This window comes from Benincasa hispida, chromosome 4 (genome assembly GCF_009727055.1).
Source record: "Benincasa hispida cultivar B227 chromosome 4, ASM972705v1, whole genome shotgun sequence".
NCBI classification, from domain to species: Eukaryota; Viridiplantae; Streptophyta; class Magnoliopsida; order Cucurbitales; family Cucurbitaceae; genus Benincasa; species Benincasa hispida.
This window is the reverse complement of record NC_052352.1, coordinates 20611609-20635021: the sequence shown is the minus strand read 5'-3', so window position 1 is coordinate 20635021 and position 23413 is coordinate 20611609. Positions and strand designations below refer to the sequence as shown.

The 23413-nt window shown below is 38.9% G+C and overlaps 1 protein-coding gene across 6 annotated transcripts in view; it reads right to left on the bottom strand.

Moving 5' to 3' along the window:
* The window catches only part of LOC120076001 (helicase and polymerase-containing protein TEBICHI), a 37471-nt gene that overhangs the window by 9002 nt on the left and 5056 nt on the right, over nucleotides 1-23413 (bottom strand). For all 6 annotated transcript variants that reach the window (XM_039029774.1, XM_039029770.1, XM_039029771.1 and 3 more), the window contains 9 exons: nucleotides 17570-17675; nucleotides 17256-17456; nucleotides 16755-16955; nucleotides 3184-3345; nucleotides 2868-3107; nucleotides 2581-2793; nucleotides 2054-2404; nucleotides 1721-1873; nucleotides 51-269 (listed from right to left, as the gene is read on the bottom strand). In XM_039029774.1, the coding sequence (XP_038885702.1) occupies nucleotides 51-269; nucleotides 1721-1873; nucleotides 2054-2404; nucleotides 2581-2793; nucleotides 2868-3107; nucleotides 3184-3345; nucleotides 16755-16955; nucleotides 17256-17456; nucleotides 17570-17675 (1846 nt within the window). The remainder of the gene's footprint in view (nucleotides 1-50; nucleotides 270-1720; nucleotides 1874-2053; nucleotides 2405-2580; nucleotides 2794-2867; nucleotides 3108-3183; nucleotides 3346-16754; nucleotides 16956-17255; nucleotides 17457-17569; nucleotides 17676-23413) is intronic.

Sequence of the window (23413 nt, the reverse complement as noted above, 5' to 3'; positions counted from 1 at the left end):
ACCAATCATGTAGAAATAAATGTAAGATAAACAGCAACACATCCACACACCTGAACAAGTCTTGACAAGATGAGGGCCACATAAAATCGTTTACACACTCGAATAGTTTGCTCCTCTGAAGACCTGTCATCATACATGCACCCATGTTCATCCCGCTTGGTACGTAAACCCACGACACCATTTCTTGAGACATTTGCACGTCGAATGGGTGCACCATGTGCCATACGCATCAAAAACGGTTCGGTCACTCCAACTCGATTTCCAACAGACTGCATTTTCATTTTACATATTTATTAGAAGGGAAGTATGTAGAAAAATAAGAGGGAAGGAGTTTGACAAACTTAATTTGCTAGTCATGTAGCAAAGAGACGGCAGCCTGGTGGGATCGTTTGGCGACAGTGAAATTCAAAATACATAAATTCCTCCACATATTATCTTATGGACACTCAACATTATTAATGTCTAACGACATAGACAAGGAAATGTGTTAAAATGAAATAAATAAATAAGCAGACATCAATGCTCAACTTGGATGAAACACACCCTACGTTTCTGAACATGTATGTTGCTGTGGAAGTATTCCATTTCATGATAGTATTTGCGTTGAAAAATAAAGAAGCGATATCTCAAGAGGTCTGACAAGCTACCACAGTGCAGTTAATTTCACATTTACTAAATAACAAGACGTTGAGCTTTATCTGCAACTCCCTTAATCCATCTTAATCCATCTTACATGGAGCCTCACTGGAGCTATTTGGAAATAAAAAACCTAGTAAATTATGATAGACCCTTGCCTCAACCATTTTACGTACAGAAGACGAGTAGAAAGGGGTTGTGCATATGAGAACATAGAAAGAACTTACCCTGTACCATAGTCAAAGTGAGAGGATTAATAAACCAGTGACTGGGAAGAGAAAAGAATCGGCTGGCCCGTAAATTAGCTAAATAAAATGGACTGGAGAGAGAGAGAGGGAGCAATATCCAAGTGGAATTTTGTTGAATAATACTCCTAAGTTGAAATTCTTTTGGCTGTTGACCATTGAAATCATGGCCAATGCTGACCAGAAGGAAGCAATACGGGTCGTATTAGAGCAGTTCCACCTACGGGGCATAATTGCATTAAAAACTAAATGGAAAACTGATTGGAGCTATGAAAGGAAAGTTGGCAGACTTCATTGTCGGCAAATGAAATTTCACTTGCAAAGAATCATCCATTCAATCCAGAAGAGGAGAATGTACTGAAAAGAATGGAGGGTGTGTTTTAAGAGAGCTGAAAGGGGAAAAGCGTTAACATAACTGGAATAAGCACCAAAGATAGTAATTCTTACATGTTTATCGAATTTCAGGACACTAAACATCACTTGGTCCAAAACTATTTAAGAAGGGAACAAGAAGTCTTCTCTCATTTCCAGGAAACAAAAAACTAACAGCTCCAGTTCACAAAGATAAACAAAAGAAGAGACATCTAATTTAGCACCACACATCTAAACTTTCTGGTAGTAGGAATGTTGCTGAATTGTGGACTAATATATCAACTTTTACTTCTTTGCATTTAAATAAGATATATCTTAGAACTTTTTACCAATGGTTTTTATAACATATATCTCAGAAATTAATTGTAGAAAGGGTTAAGAACCTAATCTGGTCCAAAAACGAGACTCTGATTGTAACTTTCTGATCGTCCAAAAGCGATCTAAACTAGCAAAATAACCAACCATACCTGGTCAAGAGAAGGCAAACCCATAAACCGTTCATAGTATAACTCCCAATCTGGCTCAACGTCAACATTGATCGGCGTGACTAGGTACACCAAATGTAAATCAGATGCAAGCACAAATCCTTCTCGGGCCCTTGAAAGATCATCCAAAACAATCTAACGAGAGATTCAAAATAAAATAATCAGTCAGAAAGCCTTCAGTCCACTTAATTACCACTTATCCTACGTAGTAATTGACTGATAGAACCAAACGAAGATTTAACAGTAAATGATAATTTCGTAACACATGCTGTCACGATGAGTAATGGTGATGGAGTTATAGGAGAGGTTTATTACAAGTGATTCTTCTGGGCTAAGGGAGCTTCCAAATGATGCACGTCCAAGAGGTGTGGTACTATACAACTTGGTATCCCCATTCCATTCAAGAAATTTCCCATGGCATAACCACCGAAGAGATTCTTGTGCTGATTTAACCACATCTTGAAATGGTTTTGTAGAATTCAGAAGAGTACACCTTACATATCGATGAATATCAGTTGCAGTTTGAACAATCCCACCAGCCACAACTTCTAAAATTGCATGAGTCATTCCATTCTTATCTTCAGACAAACATGATTGCAAAGGTGGACAGCTCTCGTTAAGAAGTTCATTAATTCTTTTAATCTCTTCTGGTCTGCAGATGAGTACCTGTTTAGATGGAAATGGAGTAAAATGTCGGGAAAAAGAAGAATCTAACAAAAGGTAAATGTTTCAATACAACAAATAAAAAGCCAAGAAGTAGGGTAGAGTAGGTCAATTGATAAATGTTCGTAAATCAGCATTTTAATACAAAACTGGCACTTCAGTTAAGAATGAAGACTTACACTCTCCCCCTTGGTATCAATCCCAGTCCGGCCAGCCCGACCAGCCATCTGTCTGTACCTTGCACCATCAATAAAGTCTCGCCCAATCCTGGGTTGTCGGAAAATGACCCTTCGAGCTGGAAGGTTAACTCCAGCAGCTAAGGTAGATGTAGCAGTTAAAACACGCAAAAGACCCTTGCGGTAGCAAGTTTCAACAACCTCTCTCTCCTCTACCTATTGAGAAGTAATAAATAATTAAAAGATGCTCAAATATGATCTACTTTAGGAATAAGAGATGATGAATATACAGTAAGGCCAGCATGATGGTAGGCAACACCAGATGGAAAGGTTTCCTCTAATACAGGATCCAGTCCAGAAGGACATCTTCGCAGTGCATCAATTGCCGAAAAAATGTCTGTAACCTCACTGTTCTCGTCGTGAATATTAACAGAAAACTTCTTGAGGAATTTTGACACGTGTTTTGCTGTTGATTCACATCCTTTCCGACTGGAGCAAAAGATCAATACCGAGTGACCCTCTTCAACTACCTGAAATACAATTAAAAAAGTTATTCAATATAAATTTAGGAACAAGTACTACTCAACAAATCAAAAGAAATCATACCTCATTACATAATTCTACAATGTGATCTGGATCCCTACCGCCAAGATTAGCTGTTTTCGAGATTGTTCTAACAATTTCCAAACTTTTATTATAAATGGTATTCCCAACTTTGATGTACTCCTCTAAAGGAACAGGTCGAAAATCAGTATGGTACAAGGCTGCCTGCATGAAGATTTTCAAAGCAACAATGGAGTAGTCTGACATAAAAGATGCAAAGACCAAGCCTATAGATTTTTTCAAAAGGTATAACTATAGCACTTGATCCCCAAACCACGTAAATAAGAACTCAAATTATGTATGTAAAGAGTAAGGAGCTATTTCCTATAAAATTTGAAAATATTTTATTTTGAAAAAAAAATCAAGTTACACCTCTGATCTTTGAAGGTTGTATCAATTAAAACCCCAAACTAAAAAACTACATCAATCAAAAACTTTAAACATTAATATGTGAATCAATTTAGATCCTTTATTGTGACTCTATTATCAAATCATTAGTGCATAATTTTCACATGTGTATAAGACTCCTTTAAATGCAGAGATTAACATAATATCTTTTGTTTTTTTAAAAAAAATTAAAAATTAAAAAATTAAAAAAAAATCAAATGGATAATAGTGACTTTTCATTAATATAAGTGTCTTCTCACCTTTTTCTTTTCTTATTTAGGAAGAATTACGTGAATATATCTTTCCCTTACTAATCTCTCTATTAAAACCCCAAACTAAATAATTACATCAATCAAAAACTTTAAGCATGACTATGTGAATCAATTTAGATCCTCTACTGTGACTCTATTATCAAATCATTAATGTATAATTTTCACATGTGTATAAGATTCCTTTAAATGCAGAGATTAACATAATATTTTTTGTTTCTTTAAAAAAAATAAAAAATAAAAATAAAAGTTTCAAATGGATAATAGTTACTTTTCATTAATATAAGTGTCTTTTTGCCATTTTCTTTTCTTATTTAGGAAGAATTATGTGAATATATCTTTCCCTTACTAATCTCTCTATAGTCTACATCATATTCCATCTCCCTCTAATTTCTTTCTACATCCATACCATTACTCATTAACTTTTCTCAATAAATTTTCTCCTACGATCTCTCTCTACCGACACTCTTTTGCCGATCTCTCTTTGTAAACATTTTCTCCCCTCCAACTTCATTAAAAAATTAATGCAAATGCTTTCTCTCACTAACTTCTTAAACACACTCTCTCTTATTTATATCATATCTTTTTGTTATTTTAATTACATCCATTTTAGCCATTTTTCAATTCTTCTTTTTAAAACCTGATCAACTCAACCCAACCCGTACGGTTTGGGTTGGTTATCAATTCATTAAGGTTGGGTTGGGTTCAAATAAAAGTCCTTGATTAAGTCAATCGCTCTATTAGTGGTGCTTCCTGGCTCTTATGGGCTAGGTTGGTTCATCGGCACCTAAAATAACCCAAACCAACCTGAACCAACTTGAACTTATTATTAATGTTAAAAAGTATGTTGATATTTATTAAAAGTAGGGGGTTTTTACCCTAGGAGCATTTTTGTCTTTTAACAATGTTCTAGCGTTTTCTACTATTCTATTTATATGTGTAGCCTCTCTGTATTGTTTGAATCACGGAAATAAGAAAATATCTTGTACCGTGGTTTTTCCTCCCTATTCTAGGGTTTTCCATATAACCATTGTGTGCCTCTTCTCCCTTTCTCTTTTTCTTTTACTTTCATCATGGTATTAGAGCATGGAGACAAAACCCTAGCCACCATTGAGGAAACCCAAACAAGAGAATCACAACTGCCATCGGGTGAAAACGATGGCACCTCAACCACCGATATAGCTACGGCCGTACAGAACACCGTAGAGCAGTACTTCAAGACAATCCTTCCTCATCTTCATAGACCAGCCGAATGGATGGGAAGCTAGCAGACCGTGACTACCCCTCACGCCACACCTCCACCGACCGGAACCCAACCGTTCGGTCTTCCGCCGTTCGGCCCTCAACCTGTTAGCGCATCCCAACCCAGAACCCAACAGATCTCAACCAAAGCTTCTGTTCGTTCCCAGCTACGACCTCTATTCACGATTGCTCGGGTTCCACAGCAGTCAATCCGTGATACGAAGCTGATCCCAAATGGAGGTACTATCCGGCGCCGAACGTGCCACCATCCCAGCCCGATGTTAGCAGCAGCCGTAATCAACCTCCCTATGGCTAGCGGGTTTGAAATTGGGGAATCATTGGCTCACTATCCCGGACAAAAGTCTGACGGTGTGCACTCTGTTTCAAGGCTCAAGACCGCATATCCAACTGAGATCCAAGAACAGTTCACTCAACTTCAACTTCAGATTAAACAACAAACCCAGTCTATTCAGCAACAGATGGCTACTCTCGGGGAAGCTCTTGGTACGACCTCGAATATTCAGTCAGCTCCGACCCAGTCAGATCTGTGTTCAGCAAACCCGGTAACTTCTTTCCTTGCTTTACCTACAACAAATTTATTATCTGGGTCTATGGGAAACTCTGCGGGCTTTATTATTGGGGAAAAGTTAAATGGTCAGAATTATTTTTCATGATCACAATCTATCGAGATGGCCTTCGAGGGTCGTCACAAATTTGGGTACTTGACAAGAGAGATACCAAAACCAAGACTAGGAGATCCTCAAGAACGTATCTGGAAGGGAAAGGATTCATTACTCCGATCAGTGTTAGTAGGTAGCATGGAACCCCAGATAGGAAAACCCCTACTGTATGTTGCCATTGCTCGAGATATCTGAGATGCGGATCAGAAGTTGTATTCCAAACAGCAAAATGCCTTTCGCCTCTATACTCTATGCAAACAAGTTCATGAGTGCAAACAAGGAACAATGGATGTCACAGCATATTTCAACAAATTGTCTCTCCTTTGGCAAAAGAAGGACTTATGTCGTGAAATGGTCTGCAACTGCCCTTGCGGAGGAGTGCTACACTTCAAATCTGAGGAAACAGATTGTGTTTACGACTTTCTTGCAAGCCTAAATTCCAACATCGATGTTGTACGGAGTCGGATACTTGGCCATCGTCCAATAACTTCCCTCAAGGAAGTATGCTCTGAAATCCGTCTTGAGGAAGACAGATCGAATGCTATGAATAATCTGTTGATCTCTCCGACAGATTCTGTTGCATTTAAGACATCTGGACCGGTTAATGACAAACAGAACAGTAAGCCTCCCCCAGTATGTGAACACTGCAAGAAACCTTGGCACACCAAAAATCGGTGCTGGAAGTTGCATGGTCACCCACCTAGTGGTAAACGCCATCAGTCAGGGTCTGGACGAGCATTGGTAAGTGAGTCAGCTAATGGTGGTTCTCAGCCTCAGAATCAGGGAACTGGTCAAAATGACTTCAGTGTTGTGGGTGTCAGTGCAATTGCCCAGTCAGGTACATTTCAATCCTTTGGTCTCATTAGTGTTAATGGTAGCAAGCCATGGATTCCAGATTCGGGGGCTACAGATCACTTAACCGGCTCGTCTGACCGGTTTATTTCATATTGTCCAAGTGTTGGTAATGAGAAAATCAGAATTGCGGATGGATCCTTTGCCCTTGTGGCAAGAAATGGTCATCTATCCCTGTTTGAGGGTTTAACGCTACAAGATGTGTTGCACGTTTCAAGAATTTCTTGTAATTTATTATCTGTTAGTAAGATTACTAGAGAACTGGGGTGTTAGGTCACTTTCTCACTCGATACTGTTGTTTTTCAGGATCTGAGCTCGGAGACGCCGCTTGACACTGCCCAACATGATAGGGGTCTTTATTTCCTTAACGCAAATACTTCCTCTAGAACATGTGATAGGACTAATTTACTTTCATCTTGTTTTTCTACTTCTGAAAAATATTACATGTTATGGCATTATCGTCTTGGGCATTCTAGTTTTCAATATATGAAATATTTATTTCCCCATCTGTTTCATAATGCTAATGTCTCTACTTTGACTTGTGATGTGTGCATTCGGGTTAAACAACATCGTATCTCGTTGGGCTTCCAGTCTTATAAGCCATTCAAACCGTTCACTCTCTTCCATAGTGATGTTTGGGGTCCTTCCCCCGTTACTACCTCTACTGGCAAACGTTGGTTTGTGACCTTCATTGATGATCACACTAGGCTTACTAGGATATTCCTTCTCACCGATAAGTCCAAAGTCTCGTCAATATTTCAACAGTTTTATACTACTGTGGAAACCCAGTTCAATACAAAAATCGCTATCCTTTGAAGTGATAACGGTCGTGAGTTCTTCAATAATTCATTTCGGGACTTTTTAGCCTCTAAGGGGATTGTTCATTAGAGTTCGTGTGCGTACACTCCTCAACAAAATGGGGTGGTTGAACAGAAAAACCGTCACCTCGTCTAGGTAGCTCGATCCCTTATGTTGTCAACTTCCCTTCCGTCCTACTTATGGAGAGTTGCTGTCTTAACGGCAGCTCATTTGATAAACCGGATGCCTTCCCATGTCTTAAAGTTTCACACCCCACTGGAATGTTTCAAGGAGTCCTACCCCAATAATCGCTTTATCCCTGATGTTCCTCTTCGGGTATTTGGGTGTGTTGTTTTTTCCATACCCATGGTCCTAATCGCACCAAATTTACCCTCCGTACTCCGAAATGCGTCTTTGTTGGGTATCCTCTTCATCAACGCGGGTACAAATGTTATCACCCGTCTTCACGAAAGTATTTCGTCCCAATGGATCACCTTTCTTGAAGATCAACCCTTCTTTCCCATTAGTCATCTTTAAGGGGAGAGTACTAGTGAAGAGACTAATTGGAGTCCAAGTTCATTAGTGTTACCTGAACCTAGGATTGTCCTTCTTGAGCCTGTTGTGAGTGTTAACGAGATTATCTTCCTACCAAACAAGTCCCGTGGATAACATACTATAGGAAGAATCTCAGAAAGGAAATAGTGTCGCCTGTTACCTCTCCGGTTCCAGTCCATGAGTCAGATCCAGCATCATCTCCAGGTACTGGTACCTCTAGTAATAATGATGTTTGTGTTGAAAATGACGTTTGTGTTGAAAATGATATAGGTGAAAACAAAGAAATCTTCGACAGTACCGACGATTGTACCAAAGACACCTTATGCAATGAAGATGTGGTTGCAAATGATGACAGTTTTGAAAAAACTACTCCAACAGATGATACTCTTGAAGGTGAATGTGCAAAAGGTTCCTAAGAAGATGAAACTCTTGAGCAGAAGGTTGAATGTGGAGAGTCAAATGAGAAGAAAAGTCACAATGCCTCTCTCGATCTTCCCATTGCCTTGAAAAAGGTACTAAATCCTGCACGAAGTATCCGTTGCAGAGTTACCTATCTTACAGTAATCTGTCTCATGAATTCAAGGCCCTTACTACAAGCCTGGACACAATTACGATAACAACAATATACATGCAGCGATGGAGATTCCTGAATGGAAAACTGCAATTATGGAGGAAATGGGGGCGATTGAGAAAAATAACACTTGGGATCAGATCACCCTTCCAAGAGGACACGTGACAGTTGGATGCATGTGGGTGTTTACCATAAAGTACAAGCCTGATGGAACGATTGATAGGTACAAGGCAAGATTGGTTGCCAAAGGCTTTATTCAGACCTTCGAAATAGATCTCCGAGACTTTCTCCCCAATGGAAAAGTTAAATATTGTCTGTGTCCTTCTGTCAGTAGCAGTTAAAGAGACTAGCCCCTCCATCAACTTGATGTAAAAAATGTCTTCCTTAATGGAGAGTTAGAAGAAGAAGTTTACATGAGTCCCCCTCCGGGATTCAAGAGATAGTTTAATCACCGAGTTTGTAAGCTGAGGAAATCCTTGTATGGGTTGAAGCAATCTCTGAGAGCTTGGTTGGGCAGATTCACTACCTTCGTGAAATCTCAAGGGTACAGTCAAGGGCATTCAGATCACACTCTGTTTACAAAAAAATCAGTATTAGAGAAAATTGTAGTCCTTATTGTATATGTGGATGACATTGTCATATCTGGTGATGATGCCTCAGAGATTGTCAGGCTAAAGAGGAAAATGGTTGAGGAGTTTGAAATTAAAGACCTTGGAAAATTGAGGTACTTCCTCGGAATAGAAGTGGCTCGGTCGAAAGAAGGGATTTCAGTTTCTACACTCTTGACCTGCTTAAGGAAACAGGTATGATGGGTTGTAAACCAGTTGATACCCCTGTGGAGGTTAATGCTAAACTCAGTAACTTGAATAATGGTATTCCAGTCAACAAGGAAAGATATCAGCGGCTTGTTGGAAAATTGATCTACCTATCTCATACCAAACCAGACATATCTTACGCTGTCAGTGCAATCAGTCAATTTATGCAGGCTCCTTACGAAGAACATATGAAGGTTGTGGAGTGCATCCTAAGATATTTGAAAACCACTCTCAATAAGGAGTTGATGTTCAAGAAGTCTAACAAACGATGCCATTGAGGCTTACACGGATGTTGATTGGGCAGGCTCCGTCGTGGACAGAAATTCAACATCTGGGTATTGTACCTTTGTGTGGGGTAATCTCGTTACGTGGAGGAGTAAGAAACAAGGGGTTGTTGCCAGAAGCAGTACTGAGGTAGAGTACAGACCTATGAGCCTAGGAATATGTGAAGAAATCTAGCTGAAAAAGGTCCAAACTGATCTCGATCAAGACAGATCTCCCAATGAGACTCTATTGTGACAACAAAACCGCAATAAGCATCACAAACAATCCAGTGCAGCATGGCAGAACAAAACATGTGGAAATTGATAGACATTTCATCAGAGAAATGCTTGACAGTGGCAGCATTTGTATGCCCTACATTCCTTCCTGTTGAATATGGAAAGTCTTCTACTTTCCTTACCCAGTTGGATTTTATTCCCTGTAATTTGCATTTATTCTTATTCTTACCATATGTATAAGTTTTTTCCATAGTTGGCTAACATGGTTGTATATATAAGGGATGCTCCCTCTTGTAAATTCACAAGAAAAATAAAAGAAAAGTTCATAATTACAACATGGTATCAGAGCAACCTCTCTGAGTCTTTTTTATAGGTTTCACGTCCGAAACCCTAGAAAAGAAAAACAGAACATTGAAATCTCAAACATACCAATTTCCTTGAAGCAGTGCATCAGAGAAACCTCCACCGATTCCTTGGAGCTTCATGTCCGAAGCGAATCTGTACTCCGACTCTCACGAACGGCTGGCCGAAACGCATCAAATCGCGTTTAAACAGCGAATCGCAAACTAATCAAAGCATTCCGGCCAAAACCCATTCTTCGACCGACGACCACAAAGCTCGTTCATCAACCGAAAGTCGTCGACCGTGGGTGTCGATTCTCGTAAGCATCGTCTCCGATCATGGGTGGTCGCTAATCGTGGGTGCAGAGTGTCGATCGCCCAATTGCTGGTATGTGGATCGCTGAACCGAGTCAATAAATTGATAAGTTTTCGTGGGGCGGATCGTGTTAAAGATCGGGTCTGGAGCAGAATTTTTTTGGCAGAAACCTAATCAGATCGGGTCGGGTCTGGAGTGTTTCTTTTTTAACCCAATCGAATCGGGTCTGGAATGGCTCTTTGACAATACCGGGTCTGGAGTGTTTTTTTGAACCCAATCGGATCAGGTCTGGAGCGGTTTTTCGGGTCTGGAGTGTTTTTTTATAAGTTTTCTTGTTTTTCTCCCTATTTTGTCCTTAATTTCTTGTTTTGCCAATCAACAATTTTCTATGGCATCCATAAATTCTAATAATACTGAAGGGACCATACTTCCAATCACTAATTGTTGAATATGGAAAATCTCCTCCTACCTTGTACATATGATTTTATTCCGTGTAATTAGGTTTTATTTTTATTCTTACCATATGTACATTTTTTGACTGTTATAGGTTTTTCCATACTTAGCTATCATAGTTGTACATATAAGGGGTGCTCCCTCTTGTAAAATCATCACAAGAAATAAAAAAGAAAGAGTTATGTATTACCACACTAATCAAATGGAAGGAATTATCTGCATTGGTGACAATCAGTTATGATGTTCATATGTGTAAAAGGAAAGGAAGACTACCTATCAAGCAAAAATCCTATCCCAGACCAAGTTGATCAAAGATACAAGACATGGAAGGCAGAAAATAATATGGTTATGTCGTGGCTAATCAACTCCATGACGATAGAGATTGGTGAAGGATTTTTACTCTTCTCAACTGCAAGCGAAATCTGGTAAGCAGCCCGTGAAACTTATTCTGACCAAGAAAATACTGCATAGTCATTTGAAATTGAAGGAAAAATTCATGAGCTTCGGCAAGGAGATATGCAAGTCACTCACTATTTCACTCACCTATCTCGTCTTTGGCAGCAACTGGATGTATTTGAAAGCCATAAGTGGGAATGCACTGCAAATGAAGCTATATTCAAAAAGATAGTTGAAAAGAAACGAGTGTTCAAATTTTTGCTTGGCCTTAATAAAGAACTCGATGAGGTACATGGTAGAATCTTAGCTATTAAACCATTATCTAACATCAGAGAAGTGTTTGCAGAAGTAAGAAGAAAAGAAAGTAGGAAGAAACTAATGTTGGAATGACTACAAGTTCTGAAACTGAAGGATCAGCCTTGCTCGAAATCTTGGTAATGAGGTACGTATAAATACTCATGATAACCGTTACACAATCGAAACCAGAACTACACAAGAACTGAGAATCGGCAACGAAAACCAAGACCATGGTGTGAACACTATTAAAAACCAGGACACACTAAAGAAGTGTGTTGGGAAATTCATGGTAAACCTCCAGATTGGAAGCCCAACAAAGGTGTTGGAGACAGATGTGGAAAGGCCTATCACGCAAGTACATCATCAGAAAGTAACTTCAACCCCGAACATAATGTGTTTACTAAGGAGCAGTTGGACCTTCTCCAAAAACTATTTGGCCAACTAAAACCTATTCAAAAAACATCAGAAACCAGTGTAGCAATAATGGCACAATCAGGTAACTTCCTTTGGGCCCTTGATGCAACCAAAGAAAATTGTAGTACTTGGATTATTGATTCTAGTGCAGCAGATCACATGACAGGTGACATCTCACTTTTAACTAACTACACACAATGTAATAGTCAAATCATTGTAAAAATTGTTGATGGTGCCTATTCTAAAGTAATGGGAATTGGGGATGTGTTTGTATCTAAAGATCTAGTGGTAGAGAATGTGTTGCATGTCCCAAATCTTAGATGCAACCTCCTTTCCATAAGCAAACTAACGTTTATGAAAATTTGCAGTGCAACTTTCTACTCACATAATTGCATATTTCAGGATTTGAATTCGGGGAAGATGATTAGCAATGCTAAGGAAACCTCGGGTCTCTACATACTAAATGCTCTTAAGCCGCAAGTCAAGGAGTTAGGTCTTAGTAAGTCTATTTTTTTATCTCTAAAGACAATTATGATAGTACATCTACTTTTGTTGCTTCTAAAGATAATTATGTTCGTACATCTACTTTTGTTGCTTCTAAAGACAATTATGATAGTACAATAATATTATGGCATAATTGTTTAGGACATCCCAATTTTCTATATTTGAAACGAATGTTTCCAGATATTTTTAATAAAAGTTCTCAGGTGTTTCAATGTGAGTATTGTGAAATGGCAAAATTGGCTCGATCCTCATATCCGGTAAGCACATATAAACCCTCTTATCCTTTTTCTATGATGCATAGTGATGCTTGGGGACCTAGTAGAGTTCAGAATGTAACAGGAACTAAATGGTTTGTTTCCTTTATCGATGATCACACTAGACTTACTTGGGCATTTTTAATGAAAGAAAAATCTGAAGTCACTATCATATTCCAGAACTTGTTTGCTATGATTCTCAATCTCTTTAACACCAAAATCCAAATCCTTCACACTAACAATGCTAAGGATTATTTTAACACTTCTTTAAAAAAAATTCTAAACGAAAAAAATATTGCCCACCTAAGTACCTATCAAAATGGAATTGCAGAGAGAAAAAACAGACATCTCTTAGAAGTTTCTAGAGCTTTAATGTGTGACGTTAACACTCCCTATCTTTTTTGGGGAGAAGCGGTTCTAACAACCACCTACCTTATTAATAGAATGCCCTCTCGAATATTAGGCTTCAAAACTCCCTTACAAAAACTTAAGGAAGTTTTTCCACATGATAGGTTATTTTCTTAAGTCCCTTTAAAAATATTTGGTTGCACAGCCTTCATTCAAGATCATAGACCCAATAGGAGTAAGTTAGATCCTAAGGCAATAAAATGCATCTTTCTCGATTATGCTCCAAGCCAAAAGGGATACAAATGCTATTCACCAACTACTAAAAGGTTCTATACATCCATGGGTGTAACCTTCTTTGAAACTCAACCCTACTTCCAAAAGCAAGACACCACTGAACCTTCCACTCTCATAGAAAACGAAAAACTTCTGGAAAACGAAGGAAACCAACTAGATCTCATTGAAGAAAGTGTTCCTTGTGTCTCTTATATACATAAAATCGATGTTCCCAATCAAGGCCCCCCAAAGGTAGAAAAGACCCTATAGTCTATACTAGAAGGAAGAACACCCTTGGACGTGAGCCAGTACTCAATCAGAACCCAACCGAAATACTGGAAAATCATGTCTCCAACTCCACAGTAGAAACACACACTGAAGACATTGATCTTCCCATTGCAAAACGGAAAGGGGTAAGAACCCGTACGATGCATCCCATCCAAAACTACCTGTTTTACAAAAATCTCTCTCCCAAGTTCAAAGCATTCACAACTACACTATCCCAAGTACACATTCCGAACAATGTCTATGAAGCCCTCAAGGATATTAATTGGAAGCAAGTTGTATTAGACGAAATAAAGGCCTTAGAAAAGAACAACACATGGGAAATAACAGACCTACCTCCAGGAAAGAAAACAATAAGATGCAAATGGATCTTCACCATCAAATACAAAGCTAACAGAGGAATAGATAAATTCAAAGCTAGACTCGTCGTCAAAGGGTTCACCCAATCGTATGGCATTGACTATCAAGAAACATTTGTCCCGATGGCAAAATTAAATACTATTCGTGTCCTTCTTTCCCTAGCTATGAATAATGATTGGATTCTTCACCAATTAGACATAAAAAATGTCTTCCTTAATGGAGACTTAGAAGAAGAAGTGTATATGGATATACCTACCGGTATAGAATCTACTAAAACCATAAATAAGGTATGTAAACTCAAAAAATCCCTTATGGCCTCCCTAGGGCGTGGTTTGATAAATTTTCAAGAGTGGTAAAGAAAAATGGGTACTTACAATGTCAATATGACCATACTCTCTTCGTCAAACATTCTTGCACGGGTAAAATAGCTATTATCATTGTCTATATAAATGACATTATCCTTACAAGAGGCCATGAAGAAGAAATAAGAAATCTAAAGCTTCTCTTAGCCAAGGAATTCGAAGTAAAAGACTTAGGCAACCTTAAATACTTCCTAGGGATGGAAATGGCCCGCTCAAAAACAGGCTTGAGCATTTCTCAAAGAAAATATGTCCTTGACCTGTTAAAGGAAACTGGAATGCTTGGATGCAAGCCCACTAATACCCCAATTGACACAAACAATCACATAATCAAAGAAAACAATCACACAATGGTTAACAAAGATCAGTATCAAAGGCTAGTTGGAAAATTGATTTACCTAACTCACACAAGACCTGATATTTGTTTTGCAGTCAGCTTTATAAGTCAATTTATGAACAGTCCAACAGAAGACAATATGCAAGTTGTGTACAGAATACTCAAGTACTTGAAAGGAACTCCAAGAGAAAGATTATACTTCAAGAAATCTAGGAGGAGGAACATTGAAATCTTCACAGATACCGATTAGGCAAGCTCAAAAATAGACAGACGATCAACTTTTGGATATTACCCCTTTGTTTGGGGAAATTTAGTCACCTAGCGAAGTAAGAAACAATCTGTAGTGTCCAGGAGCAGTGCTAAAGCTAAACTAAGAGCTCTAGCCTAAGGAATATGTGAAGGAATGTGGCTCAAAAGTATTCTATCTGAACTTAAAATCAAATCAGAAGGACCGATGGAAGTACACTGTGATAATCAAGCTACTATAAGTATCACCAAAAACCCTGTCCATCATGATCACATAAAACATGTGGACATCGATCGGCATTTTATTAAAAAAAAAAAAAATTGAAAACAAAAGCATCTCTCTCAACTACATACCTACCAAGAGACAAATTGTTGACATACTTACAAAGGCCCTATTCAAGAATATGTTTGAAGCTTTAAAAAACAAATTGGACTTTATCAACATATACAGCCCAGCTTGAGGAGGAGTGTTGAATATGGAAAGCATTCTACTTTCCTTACCCAGTTAGATTTTATTCCCTGTAATTGTCATTTATTCTTATTCTTACCATATGTACATTTTTTCCATTATAAGTTCTTTCCATAGTTGGCTAACATAGTTGTATATATAAGGGATGCTCCCTCTTGTAAATTCACAAGAAAAATAAGAGAAAAGTTCAGAATTACAACACTTCCAGTCAACAAATCGCAAATGTTCTTACAAAAGGACTTCTCAGATAAAACTTTGATTCTTGTGTTAGCAAGTTGGGCCTTACTGATATCTACGCCCCAACTTGAGGGGGAGTGTCAAAAGTAGGGGGATTTACCCTAGGGGCATTTTTGTCTTTTAACAGTGCTTTAGGCTTTTCTACTATTTTATTTATATGTGTAGCCTCTCTGTATAGTTTGAATCACAGAAATAAGAAAATATCTTGTACCGTGATTTTTCCTTCCTGTTCTAGGGTTTTCCACGTAACCACTGTGTGTCTCTTCTCCCTTTCTCTTCTTCTTTTACTTTCATCAATATTACTTCTCATACAATTACTTATACATATATTTTTCTTTTATTTTATTTCATGATTTCTTTATTAATTTATTCTCCAACAACTTCTAAAAATAATTTTTTAGCACTTTGAAAAGAAAAAATTTTATAATATAAATTGAAATTGAGCTATTAATCTTAATTAAATATATGAAAATAATTAAATAAAAGTTTTACATATTAATATTTTACTTATTTTTAGAATAAAAAATTTAAACAGGTGACCAGACTAACCCAAACCAATCAAACTCAAATGTTTCATAGTTGGGTTTGGTTCATTATTTAATAAAGGTTAATTGGGTTTAAGAAATATACAATTCAAACAATTGGGTTGGGTTTAAAAAGTGTTTCAACCCAACCCAACCACAAAAACTCCTTTCAAAGGGAAAAAACTTATATTGATCATTCAAAAAGAACTTCATAGATTAAAGAAATAGTATATTCATTGTAATAAAAGTTTAAAACCAAACAATAAAATAAAGCTTTCAGTCCTTGTAACATAGAAGGTTTTTCTTTATAGAAGCATTTTTCTTTTATCAAAACCACTACCAGCACATCCTAACAAGAAGTCGCACAATGTTTCTCAATTGAACAACCAACGTCTACACAAGCCTAAACTTTGAAAAAATAACACCTATGCTTCCTCTAACAACAATCATATTTCCATTAACTTCTCAAAGGGTTATTATTAATTCACTAACCTGAAGCCAATCTGCAACAGCTGCAACATTCGGCATGGTTGCACTCATGCCAACTATTTGAATACCATGAGCAGGGTCTGACTTACCACTGCTCGTCCCTGAACTCTCACCACTGCTAGAATCTAAATTACCTTCACCAGCAGCATAACGAAGTTTAGTCAATAATAGTTCCAAAAGATAACCCCTCGTCTGATCTCCAACCTATGAATAAAACAAGAATCATCCAGGTGAATACCCTGACTGGGAAAGATTTAAGGTATAGATTATCTACAAATTGGCCTCTTCAAGAAAATAGGAAACTAATGTACGAAACATTCAGGCTACTACCATATCAATCATCACTTATTTACAGGTCAGAAAGCAAGAATATCAATATTTATAAAAATCCACCAAAGAAATTGCCACAAGTATGCTACACAACACGAACAGTCCACTATTTCCATCTCACATTTGAAAGTTTTCATAAAGAAATTGTAATTTCATATTGATTTTCTTACTTACCATGTGCAATTCATCAATCACAATAATTCCAATTTCTGACAAACGACCCTCCTCCAACAATCTGTTTATCAAAGAGTTTGCCTTCTCAATTGTGCAAACAGCCACAGAAGTATCCTTAGGAAGCGTTCCACCACCTTGATTTCCATAATAACTACGCACATGCTTATCCAGAGGTTCAAGAAGAGCATCAAGATGCGCAGCCTAGGACAATTAAAAATTGCAAACAAAATATAAAATTATCAAATGTAAGAATACAACTATTGACAAGATCATTGTATCTGCAAAGTTTATTGAATTTGAAAGGCATAGATCACCTTTTCTGCACAAATTGATACATATGGAAGTACAATAAGTGCCATCTTTCCAGTAGAAATTACCCGCCTTAACATTAAAATCTCTGCAACAAAACTTTTTCCAGCACTGCAGAAGATACAGACAAAATAAGCAACACGTGAGGTGAGTTTGGAAGTATTTCTTTTAGCATTTACTATTATAAGCACTTCAATTATAATTACTTCATCATAAAAAATTATTTACTAATAAATTACTATCTTAATGAGAAACTAAACTATCATTAGGAATGGTAAAACACCAACAAAGTGAACTAGATAAAATGAAAGGTTTAACAACAGGAAGGCAACGGAAAAGGCATCATAGTGGGCTGAGGCTCATACCTAGTCCCAAGATGATGCAGCTCAATGACAAATTCTTTAAAACTACTTGTTTTCTGTTTTCACTTGCCCACCTTGGTTGTTGTTAGGATATGCTTGTTAGTTATTTTGTAAGTTATTGGATCAATTGTTACTTGTCAGTCTGTTGTTTAATAGTTGGGTTCTGGTATACTAAGGCTTCCATCTTGTAAAGATTGATTCAACAACTAAATTTTTTTTGAGAACGAAACCACACAAATGAAAAGAGGCTAATGCTCAAACATCCCTACCCCTAGAAATTCTTTTGGTCCTTTCAACCCAAATATTCCTCAGAGTGGCCAAAAAAGTTTTCCAAATAGTACAGCCTTCATCTCAAAATGAAAGATGAAAAGGCACTTCCTCTAATATTGAACGACAAGCCCAACTAGGCAAAAATGGACACACCATGAGTATCCAACATAATTTCAAACAATGAAGCAAACTCACATTTCCAGAACAGAGAATCCAAATCCTTTGTAGTGAACTTGCAGAGAGCATACCACTAGAGAATCATGAATCGGAACTTCTTTACAAATAACTTTATGCTTATATTCTCAAAACTTCTTTTAAAAATGAAACTGAGTGACCTGTAAGTGTTAAGATTAATATGTGCTTCAACTTGCCGTATACAAGCCTAAAATTTACAAAAGGTACTTGAATTGTTTTCAAAAGCAAGAGATTAGTGTACATACTAAATGAAAACAAGAGAATAAAGAACATTTACATAATTTATTAACAAAAATAGAAAAATAAGGGAAACCATTTACACAAAATAGCAAAATTTTAATTTTCTTTGAAAGAGGCTGATAAAAGTGTCGAAAAAAAGCTTGTAACCCTAGGGATATTTTAGTAATTGTATGTACTTTAGGGCTTCCCACTAGTCTATTTATTTGGCCTATTCTCTTGTACTTTGTGTATCAATTCAATAACAAAAAATCAGTCTCTATCGTGGTTTTTTCTCCCTAATCTAGGGTTTTCCACGTAAATATTGTGTTCTTACCTCTCTTTTTTTTCAACATGGTATCAAAGCATGGCGACGAAATCCTAACCACCATCAATGAGAATAGACAAGATTCTCCTCCAGAAAACTCCATTGGTACAAGTGAGACCATATACGCCGACATCACTAAAGCCGTACAAGTAACCGTGGAACAGTACCTTCAAGATGCACTGCCGAAAATCATCCAATCAGTGTCGGACCTCAACCCTAGCCGACCTAGCTCCAGCCGCCCATCCTTGGCCGAGGAAATCCCATCGAATTTCAACCAAAGCCAACCCAACCCCAGTCGATCTTCCCCAGCCGAACAGCCGCATCCCCAGTCGCGTGATACCCGTGTGTTCCAGACCCAGCCGACTCATTCCTCCGTGCGATTTCGCGATGACCCAATCGAGCGGCATCACGATTATCTAGCCGATCAGCCACTGGTTGCGATTTCACGTGACTCCAGGGCTTTCCAAACCCAGCCAATCGTTTCTGCCGCCCGCCTTCACGATGACCTAGCCGCGAAGCCACCAGTCACGATGACCCAGCCGACGAACCCAGCACTCTTCATGGTCGAGTCCACCCGGGAGAAGTCGGCCAAACCCCATTCGCCGGTCTTCTACCTAAGTACTTCGACCGGCTCTTCGATCCAGCGGTCTGCTCCGATGGCGCCGACGATCAGGTCTGCACAGTGTCACAATCGCTCTTTCGTAAGCTTCTCTTAGCGATTGTGCGGCACTTGTTCCCGCTCACGAACAAGCCAGCCAACTCGAATACGGACTGCCGATGGCACACCGAGTGCCTCTTGCAACCTCCAATCCCGTTCGAGGGAAAATGGTTTTAGAAAACGGGTTTAGAGAAAAGGTTTTCGTAAGAAGATTTGAGAGTGTGTATAAAGAAAGAAAGATTGTAGTAGACTAGAAAGCAATAAACAACAACAACGGCTTTATAGAGTACTACTCCGGGTATGAGGAAATGATGGTTAGTCTTATCCCCATATAGTGCATTCTGAACAAAAAGCCAACTGCCACCCTTGCATATGCAAAAGGGCGAGTGGTCACTTACAATGAAAATGAAAAGAAAGCAAGCTAACTAAACTAATACAATACAGGACATGAAAATATGCTAGAAGGGGGTTGGATTGGGCATGCGGCCATAGGCAACAGGCCCTGGACAAGCATGACCGTTACACACAGCAACCTTGCCGAGGGTCGAATGATCTCCAATGACATTTTACCCATATCCAACAGCAGATTGCCGATTTCGGAACGGTTCTTGGGACAAACTCTCAACTAGATTTATCAGACAACATACCAATATATTTTGAAAATCCGATAAATTCTTTCCCTATTTTACCCACTATAAATATTTTGTCTAGATCCATGGGAAATACTGCAGGATTTATTATCAGAGAAAAACTGAATAGCCAGAACTACTTTTCCTAGTCCCAATCCATGGCCTTGGAAGGACGTCATAAATTTGGGTACTTTACTGGAGAGATACCTAAGCCCGGATCAGGAGACCCTCAGGAACAGATCTGGAAGGGGGAAGACTTGTTGCTAAGATCTGTTTTGATTAATAGTATAGAACCCCAGATTGGCAGATCGTTACTCTATGCTGCAACTGCCAAAGATATTTGGGATGCTGTACAACAACTCTATTCAAAGAGGCAGAATGCATCTCGACTCTATACGTTATGAAAACAGGCACATGAATGCAAGTAAGGAACTATGGACGTAACATCCTATTTCAATAAAATGTCTCTTTTGTGGCAAGAGATGAATCTGTGTAGGGAGATGGTCTGGAAATGTGCACATGACGGAACACAGTATGCAAAAATTGAAGAAGCAGACCGTGTCTATGACTTCGTTGCTGGACTAAATTCGAAGTTTGATGCTATTCGGAGTTGGATTCTGGGGCAACAGCCTACTCCCTCTCTCATGGAAGTTTGCTCAGAAATACGTCTAGAGGAAGACAGATCCAGTGCAATGAATAACCCGGTAATTACCTCTACAGATGCTGCTGCTTTTGCCACTAAGTCCTCCAACACTGACGTCGATAAGAAGCTCACTCCTATTTGTGAGCACTTTAAAAAGTCGTGGCTATCAGAAAGTATCAGTGTTGGAGTTATATGGACGACTCCCCGAATAGTAAACGTCGCCAGTCACATGACAAATCAACCCCTAGACGTGCTCTTGTGAATGACTCGGCGAATGAGAACCCCCAGCATCAGCCCTCAGCAGACAGTACAACCAGCCTAAATATAGTTGGAGTCAGTGCCATCGCTCAGTCAGGTACTATCCAGTCTTTTGGTCTTATTAGTATTAACGGTAAAAAAACCATGGATGGTTGACTCAGGGGCGACATATCACCTTACTGGTATTTCTGGTTAATTTCTTTCATATTGTCCAAGTGCTGGTAACGAACGAATTAGGATTGCAGAGGGGTCGTTTGCACCTGTTGCAAGGAAAGGGCATTTATCTCCGTTTGAGGTTTGGTTTTACGGGATGTTTTGCATGTTCCTAAAATTTCATATAATTTGTTATCCATCAGTAAGATTACAAGAGATCTGAATTGTCAGGCAGTTTTTTCACCCGACTCTGTTTTATTTCAGGATCTGAGCTCAGGGACGACGATTGGCACTGCCCGGCACGATAGGAGCCTCTACTTCCTGACTGATGATGCTTCCTCTAGGAACGATTATAGGACTAGCCTTGTCTCTTTAAATTTTTCTAATTCTGAGAATGATTTTCTGTTATGGCATTACCGTTTAGGTCATCCAAATTTTCAATACATGAAATACTTGTTTCCGCATTTATTTCGCAATATTAATATGTCTTCTTTAAATTGTGATATGTGTATTCGTGCCAAACAAAGTCGTGTCTCCTTTCACTCCCAGCCCTATAAACCATCCAAACCCTCCACATTAGTTCACAGTGATGTTTGGAGTCCCTCACCAACCACAACCTCCAAAGGGAAACGTTGGTTTGTCACTTTTATAGATGATCACACTCGGCTTACTTGGGTCTTTCTTTTCACTGATAAGTCCGAGGTGTTATCTGTATTCCAGCAATTCTATGCTACTGTGGAAACCCAGTTTAATGCCAGGATTGGTATTTTGAGAAGTGACAATGGGTGGGAATTCTTTAATACTTCCTTCCAGGACTTTCTTGCATCCAAAGGGGTTATCCACCAAAGTTCGTGTGCTTACACTCCCCAGCAAAATGGGGTAGCCGAAAGAAAAAATCGTCATTTGGTGGAAGTTGCCAAGTCTTTAATGCTATCCACATCCCTCCCGTCTTACCTATGGGGGGATGCTATCCTTACTGCCACTCACTTAATCAACCGAATGCCTTCCCGAGTCCTCAACTTTCAAAATCTATTAGATTGTTTGAAAGAGTCCTAACCAACTACTCGTTTAATCTCCGATATACCACTTCGAGTGTTTGGCTGTGTTGCCTTTGTTCACTCCCATGGTCCAAACCGCACGAAGTTCACCCCCCATGCTCAAAAATGCGTCTTCGTTGGGTATCCACTTTATCAGCGTGGGTATAAATGTTACCACCCATCCTCTCGCGAATATTTTGTTTCCATGGATATCACCTTCCTTGAGGATCAGCCCTTCTTTCCCATTAGCCCTCTTCAGGAGGAGACATCCAATGAAAAGGCTAACTGGTCCACCTATACAGTTCCATTAAAGTCATCTCCTATTCTCGAACACATGTCGGTTTTATCCTCCCTACCAATCAAGTCCCATGGATAATATATTATAGGAAGAATCTCAGGAAGGAAACAGCGCCACCTGTCGCATCTCCGGCTCCGGTTCATGAGTCAAACCTGATATCAGGTACGTGTATTCCTGAAATTAATGAGATTGGTACTTGTGCTGAGACTAACGAATGCAGAGAGGAAAAAGGAGGAGAAGGTGCTGACAACACCACTATGGCAGATGGGAAGATGATGGTGAATAGTGATCCAGAAAATGTGAGTGATACTAAAGATGATGGTGTAAAGGAGGCTTCTGAAGATGAAACCCAGGTAGAGGAGACAATTGATCACAATGGGAATTCCGACGGTCTGGAAGAGCATGATGCTTCTCTCGATCTTCCAATAGCCCTGAGGAAAGGTATTCGGTCATGTACGAGGTACCCTATGCATAGTTACATGACATACAGTAACCTGTCATCTGAATTTAAGGCCTTTACCACCAGTTTAGATACAGGGGTGATATCGAGTAGCATACAGGAAGCAATGAAAACTGAAGTTTGGAAGACTGTTGTTATGGAGGAGATGAGGGCTCTTGAGAAAAACAGAACGTAGGACCAGGTGATCCTACCCAAAGGGCACAAGACAGTTGGGTGCAAATGGGTCTTCACTATAAAGTACAAATCAGATGGAATCGTTGACCGGTACAAGGCCAGGTTAGTTGCCAAACGGTTTACTCAAACTTTGGTGTAGATTACTCCGAGACATTCTCTCCCGTAGCT